At 31.7% G+C, this 7,560-nt stretch overlaps 1 protein-coding gene across 2 annotated transcripts in view; it reads right to left on the reverse strand.

Annotated features, from left to right (window-relative positions):
- Nucleotides 1-5,554, reverse strand: part of LOC108736992 (filamin-A) — a 34,801-nt gene extending 29,247 nt beyond the window's left edge. The window contains exons 1-8 of one of the 2 annotated variants that reach the window (XM_025975934.1): nucleotides 5,009-5,548; nucleotides 3,769-4,218; nucleotides 2,595-2,837; nucleotides 2,308-2,531; nucleotides 1,698-1,839; nucleotides 1,473-1,636; nucleotides 1,122-1,410; nucleotides 366-529 (exon numbers count right to left, since the gene is read on the reverse strand). In XM_025975934.1, coding sequence (XP_025831719.1) covers nucleotides 366-529; nucleotides 1,122-1,410; nucleotides 1,473-1,636; nucleotides 1,698-1,839; nucleotides 2,308-2,531; nucleotides 2,595-2,837; nucleotides 3,769-4,132 — 1,590 coding nt within the window. In that variant the 5' untranslated portion in view covers nucleotides 4,133-4,218; nucleotides 5,009-5,548. Of the gene's footprint in view, nucleotides 1-365; nucleotides 530-1,121; nucleotides 1,411-1,472; nucleotides 1,637-1,697; nucleotides 1,840-2,307; nucleotides 2,532-2,594; nucleotides 2,838-3,768; nucleotides 4,219-5,008 lie in introns of both variants that reach the window. The other variant, XM_025975931.1, reaches the window with a different exon arrangement.
- Between the last annotated feature and the right edge of the window lie 2,006 nt (nucleotides 5,555-7,560).

The raw sequence follows: 7,560 nt of genomic DNA on the forward strand, positions 1-7,560 counted from the left end.
GATGTGGGCTGTTCTAGTTTTAGGGAAATGCGAAGTTTAGCTCAGGATAGGAAAGAGTGGAGGTACGTGTCCAACCAGTCTTAGGACTGATGACTTTATGATGATGATGATGATTCTAAAAAGGACTTACATAAACGAAAATACCTATTCAAAAACACTTTTTTGGAAAATTCTAAAAAGGACTTGCATAAACGAAAAATAAAGTGCATAATCGAAAAATAAAGATAATTTAAATAATAACAGGCAAATAAAAACTGCAGTTCTTTACAAAATAATGAAAAGGAAGAAGAAAATGTTTAAACAAATTGGTAAAAACGTGATCATAATTTGTATCAAAGTAAAATATCAATCAATTATTTTATTACCTGTATCTGTTTTCCCTGATAAGTGATTTCTATCTGCCATTCACCAGCTTCGTCTGGCTTGAATGTTGCACTATTTGTACCATCCACGGTGGTCAAAGGACATTCCAGTGGTCTTCCATGTGGACTGTAGGCGATTACTTGAATGTCTTCCCTTCTTGGAGCACCTGGAAAATCATTACAATTAAGGGTAACTACAACAAAAAAATTTATTCCTTTTTTGATGTTATACATAACGTCCAACAAGAGTAGCACGAACAAATGTACAGGACGTAGCTGTTTTAAGATTCAATGTGGTAACCAACCTTGACCACTTCGTATATTCTAAGTAAAAAACTACGTAAATGCTTTACTGTCAATTGTTTTTTGTTAATTAATCGACAGTGATTCATATATAGAAACAGAAAATTGAAATAAAAAGGTTTGTGTCTTGATCGAACGTTGAAGTCTCCAGTGAAGCTTTGACTTTATGATTCAATTGCGTAAACAAAAAGATGTATTTTCCTTTCACAGATTTTTAAGGATATCATTCACATTAAAAATGTCATAATTTCAAGTATAATTTCTAAACTTAGTAAGAGGTTTGGTCTTGACTCTTCAATGAAATATTAACATTAGAAACGATGCTTTTTGCTCATTCTTAGTGGTAATTACTCATAATGAAAGAACAATTTCAACTATTTACATTAAACCCTTTTAGAATTCTGCAATTCAGATTAGTTTTTTTGAAGGCCCTGTTGATTAGTTTTAACAAAATACCTGTTGCGTTTACAAGAACTTGCACCAACGATCCAAGAGCACATGGAGCCATTCCAGGTGGTGCGACTTCAACCAAAGGAGGCAAAACTCTAAAATAGTGCCCCGAAATGACCTCTTGACCCTCATAAAATACAACCAGTTCGTGCATTCCAACTTTCTGAGGAATGAACGTTCCGTGACCGTTCTTTAGATCTCGAACCAAATAGACTTTATTATCTGGACCTCTTATCTCTACCGACACATGCTTCATTGAAAGTGAAGAATCCAGAAGTTTAATTTGAAAATGAGTCTGGAATGAAGTTACGTGTTAAATGGGAATTTTGTCCCTAAGAACAAAAATTATGAACGTACTGGTTCTTCCACTCTTCCCGAAGTCGATTCAAGTCTGACATTGATGAGGTCATGCAAAGGGGGTCGTTCGGGTACCCATTGGAAATGTGCGGCATACGCCATTACCCCCAAATGTTCCACATTCCTGTCAGCCATATCCTTGGCCGACAATATTGGTTCAACACCTTAAATTATTACAAAGGGAAAATGTAATTCTAGTGGCATGGTAGTTTTCTTGAAAAATACCTAGTCTTTTACCCGCTTCTACCGCTTGAGTCAAATTGGACACCCAATAGTAAGGATCAGACTTTAATTTTTCAGGAGACGGAGCTGATCCACCCAGTGACCTGATAATTTCACTCAACACTTTGCCGTCATTCCAATCAGACTATTAAATGAAAAATTTTTTATATTTCAGAAACTTTTCTTTTTATTGGGTTACACAACCCCCAAAACTTTTATAAGTAAACCAAGTAGAATAGAACTCGGTTATAACGTCACCCCATGGATCTTTTGACAAGCTAAATTACCACCAATAATACGACAATTTCAAGGATTTGTAGCAATAAAAATGTGATGTTATATACGAGTTTAATGTCTTTTTTACTGAGGTTTTTAGCGTTGTTTTAAATGGTAAATTTTCGGGACTTAAAAACCAACGTTACATCAGATTTGTCGTTATAACAGATGTTGTTATAACCAAGTTCCACTGTACTTAACAATAAATGGTAAGTGGTGTCTCTGTAGGTCACAGGAATATGTACCATGTATATAAAATGATTGGTTTCGGAATTCTACGTTTATTGAAAAAGACTGCTTAGTGAGTTGTGGTGCTTAATACCCATATGGTACTAACCGTAAAATTCTGTACTGATCTTTCTAATCTTGAATTAACCCATCGTAGTGTCGCGTAAAATCCAGGAGATCCTGGTTTCATGAAATACGATAAATAGGTCATTCCTGATAGTTCATCTAGCCAAGGTGATGCTAAATATTCGGGCTCCAAAACTGCTGGGATTTTTAATTGTTTCTGTGCTATGTCCATAGCCCTTCTACAATTCTCGATTCCGTTATTTTTATCTAAAAATGAAAAAACACTTCACTGAATACATAAGGTAACAATGTACAGAATTAATTTTTTACCTAATTTTCTCCAGTGCGGAAAGAGTCCCGGTTTACAGTAATCTATTAGAGCTGATAATAAAATTCCAGAGTTCCAATCTGTAGTTAAATTGGAAACTTTGCATTCTGGTAACACAGCTTGTAGCCATGCTAACATCAATTTCCTTGGAGGGAATTTGGAACGTCCAATTTGATAACGAACAATCAGTGACCAAATTAAACCCAAAATTAATTTTAAATTCCCATTAACTATATCCACATTTCCTATAAAGAATGTGCGAAAAATAAACATGTATATACCTACAGATTTTTAGATCTATGATGTAATAATTATTTATACAACTCCTAACTAGAGACGAAACGTCTCGGTGGTTAGTTTTACATCAATAAAATCATTTACAATCCTTTTTTGGATCTGATATTTTATGCAAAGCATTTAACTCCTTCAACATTAATAATATTCGAGGGTTAATTCCTTTTAAAAACCTTATAACATACATAAATACAATTATAGGTATATATTTATTTCTCATTATGATAAATAAAGTGAATAGTGAAACATTCCTTTTGGTTTCTGCGCGATATTTTTTAATTTACAGAATGTTGTCTCTTTAATTAGCATGATTTTTTGTTGAGAGTTCCTACTCCAGACAAATATTTGTTATTATGTAATTCGATAAGGAAAATGTATAATAAGTTTCATTTTCTGGTTTTTGAGATCTTCTAAGCTTTACATAAATACTTTTTTGGAAACAATACCTATTTAAAAGAGTTTGCTTTTCGATAACAATGGTTAATAAGTATTACAGAACATGACATATTATTATTTTAAAGACTTTTTAAAAACAAGCTTACATAATTTTTTCTTATTGCAAACTTAGAGAATAAAAAAAGTTAAAAGGAAAGATATCTTATTTGAACGGTCTCTCTTTTACAAATTGTAAAACATTAATTTTCCTTCCTTATCTCCAAAAGATGTGCTTTTTGTTATGTTTTTTTAATGATATTAATTCGCATTGAAAATGCCATATTTTGAGGCATTTTTTTAAACTTAACAAAAGGTTCGTGTCTTGACCGAGCGTTGAAGTCTCCAAGGAAGTATTCACTTTACGGGTTAATTTTACATGACAGTAAATAAAATTGCGTCGAAATAGGGGTAGTAGACCATTAGGCAGTATATTACGTACACACTTACCAATATTAACCAATTTAACCCCGTCATTTTCGATTGCATTAAGAGCAGCTGTGACATTTTCCAAATAATGGTGTTGGTTAGCTGGCTTTTTGTTCCACGCGGGTTTTATAGGACGTTCCTGAAGGGCTTCGACAAGGGCGCATAAGCATACCCCAGAGCATAGGTCACGTGACAAATCGGTCACCCTTAATTCACGAGGTAAATATTCATTAACCCAGTTGCGGAATGTGTTTGCCTGAATTTCCACCCAAACGTCTTCGTTTCCTTTAATAGACATCCCGTGGGCCGCATGACCCTCTAAACTACGAGCCAGTAGGCCACTGTGGGAAATTTTCGTGAAATCCGCTGGTGAACCACTGTCCATTTTGTAGTTTATTTTGTTCCTTATCTTTGGTTGTTTTATTTATTTATTAATACGTAATTTTCTTACGTTCTTACTTGGAAAGACCTCTATAAAGAATATTTAATGAAATTGTCACTGAAAATTACGTAACATTTCATGAACAAATTAACAGCTCAAATTTTCTTCCTTAATACAGTTACGACAATCGGAAATAATTGTAAATAATTTTAAGATATGTTTTTGCTTTCTGCTTTTCTTTATCTATCAGATACGTAATATCAGTATTTAATTAATTATTAATAATTACGCTTTGAATAAAAAGAATAAAAATAATGAGTACGTCTCTCAATTTTGCTTAATATGAAATGTCAGTGAATTTTTTGTACTTTAAGCAGTGTAAGTAGGAGATTTTTAAAATTTAGTACTTTTATAATTAAAATTAAAACAAATTAATTAATTTTTAGAATCATTAACGTAACTTAATTGAATTGAGCTTAAATGACTTTCCTACAGGACTATAAAATGCTATTAACAAAGTAACTTTTTCCGAGGGCTTTCCCCCTTTTCATTGGAAAATTAAAAATAGTTAAAGGGTCGTTTTTTCCCCGTTTTTATCACCAGTTGTTGTTAACAATTTTTATTGTTATAATTTGCAAATAAAGTTTTTGTAAACGTTTTAAAAATTGTTTTAAAAGTATTATTTGTATTTTAAAGAATATTCGTCTTTAATAACAAAAAGTGACGCATTAGATATTTTTACATGCAAACATATATGTACACATGTAAGTACCTAAAATAGACTTAATTATGTATTCACATTGTTACATTTGCTTGTAGGTAGGCATTGGTAGGTGGTAATGAAACAATGTGTGTACACAAAGCTTTTTGATGACTTACCTTATCCTTTTAAGGAAAAATTACACCATATATCGGAAATAATCCAAAACAATAGAAACCAAATTAATAAATTAATCACAGAGCACTTTTAGTGATGCACTATCAAAAGGAATATGGCACAAGTTTATAAATAAAACTTCGTCTTTATCTCCAACGATCCTTTATAAGGATTTAATAGTCCTTTATGGACATAACTGTGGCACTTGTTTGCTTAGAAAACTATTTTTTTTCGAATGTTTATTTTAAGTTCAATCAGGTTTAATTTTTTTTTTATTCACAATTAGTTAATTTTTCCTTGACACAAATATCATCCATCACGTAGACTTGGAAAAAGGCCGGCAAAAAGTTGTCTTAAAATGGTAATTCTTGTCAATGGTAAATTTCTGCTTTCACTCCCTATCACATTTCACTTTCACTAACGCCTATACAGTTCTATGTATCGTTTCGCACCTAGGTAATTAATAAATCGTCAACAAATGAAGATCGGTTGTTAAAAAATCAATGTTTATCATTGTAACTTTTGCTTACCTGAATACTATATATAATAACAAGTGGACAACATATAACTGTTGGCCTCGAGATTACCCCTTCCCAATGCTACTTAACTTGGTACATAAAGAGTAGGTACAATACTTATTTATATGTATAATGTTGACTATGGAAAGAAATGGAAATTGGTTACATAAGCGGTGCCATCCACGTATCTACATTTATACACTTATATAGTATAGTAAAGCATTCCAGAATTATGTAAAAAATGAGTAATTAGCATGCAAAAATTGCGTTAACTATTAAGATGTTTATTTAAATAGCTTATAATAATTATTAACGTAAATTTAAAGACGTGTGTGTAGTCAGTTGAAAACCTAATTTCACAAAAAAGGAAATTTTTTAATCTTGTAACGCTTAACAGAGAAGTATTTGGGTGGAAAATGAAACTTTTTGACGGAAAGAATTAACATTAGGAAGGACGTAATGATAAATGAAAAAAACTATTGTAAAAAAGATGTTTAATATTTTTAATACAACCAAAATAACTATTTTTATAAGGAAAAGTACAGTTGAAACCAATGGTGCAACAGCTTTAAATTATTTTTGGAAACGGTGTGATTGTTATCTATTAAATGAATGATTTAAATAGTTCAAAAGTTTGAAATAACTAATGTAAATACGAAGAAAGGGCTTACAGTTACACCAAAGTAACAACACAACCTTCAATAAAATAAAAATAAAATTAAAGCTTCCCGATGTCGCTCAATAATTTTGCTCATAACATCCTTGTATTATTAGTCAATTGGACAGAACCATGATGAACTTTTTGATGTTTTTGAACTTTCTGCAAACTCTGGACAAATGTACCTTTCATTTGATATCACTCATGGCCATGTACATCTACAAGATACACGCGAAATATCCATCTGCAAGAACTTTTTCACGCAAAAATTGTATTACATTCTTATGGTGCGTCTAGTCGCGCACGCGTGCAGCATGTAATTGATCCTTTCCAATTCTTTTTTCATATAAGTACTTACATAAAATATAGAATTTTTAATATGTTTATCTAATAGAACAGAATATGAAGTAAAATAATCCTTAACCCATCTGCTTGCCAAATTAAAAGTATTTTTTATCAAACATATCCTATTAACAATTGTATCGCTGATAGATTGGCTAGTGATATATAACACTACTTCCCAATTGGTTTTATAAGTAAACTAGGATTTACCCGCAGCTTCCCTCGCATTGATGTCCTAAATACGTGTCAACGACTACATACAACTGATTTTTCTATCCCTCGGGAACAGTATTTTTTTTTGATAAAAGGTACCTTATGTCCTTTTTTTGTACCCCCGACAATGTATGTACAAAATTTCATGAGAGGTTTTACCCACGACTTTTATCGCGTTGATGTCCTAAATACGGGTCAAAGATCATCGACGACTACATAAGCCTATTTTTTCTATCCTTTGGGAAACAGTATTTCTTTCTAGATAAAAGGTACCTTATGTCCTTTTTCGTATCCCTGACAATGTATGTACAAAATTTCATTAGAGGTTTTACCCACGAGTTTTATCGCGTTGATGTCCTAAATACGTGTCAAAGTTTATCGACAACCACATAAAACTAAACAGTATTTTTTTTCTGGATAAAAGGTACGCTATGTTTTTTTTCTGTACCATTGAGAATGTGTGTACAAAATTTCATGATGATCGGTTAAGTAGTTAAAGTGTGAAATGGTAGCAAACAACAAACTCACATCCTAATTTATAATAATATTAGTTTTAATTAATTACATTTCTACTTACCACACAAGATTCTTTCCAAATTTTCATATTCATTTGTATATCAGTGAGACATTTCCAAATAATAATTTTATATTTTAAAGCTAATGCCAATACATGGTGTAACAGAAACATAACGAACAAATAAGCAGACTTTTATTTTTCAATAGATCAGTTTTACAATTTTTTTAATATATTTTAACATACCGGTGTACTCAGTGAAGCCTATTGTTTACAGTTTTATCGCAAAAAAATGAGTTTACTAACAGC

This window comes from Agrilus planipennis, unplaced genomic scaffold, assembly GCF_000699045.2.
Source record: "Agrilus planipennis isolate EAB-ADULT unplaced genomic scaffold, Apla_2.0 scaffold98, whole genome shotgun sequence".
Taxonomy (NCBI): domain Eukaryota; kingdom Metazoa; phylum Arthropoda; class Insecta; order Coleoptera; family Buprestidae; genus Agrilus; species Agrilus planipennis.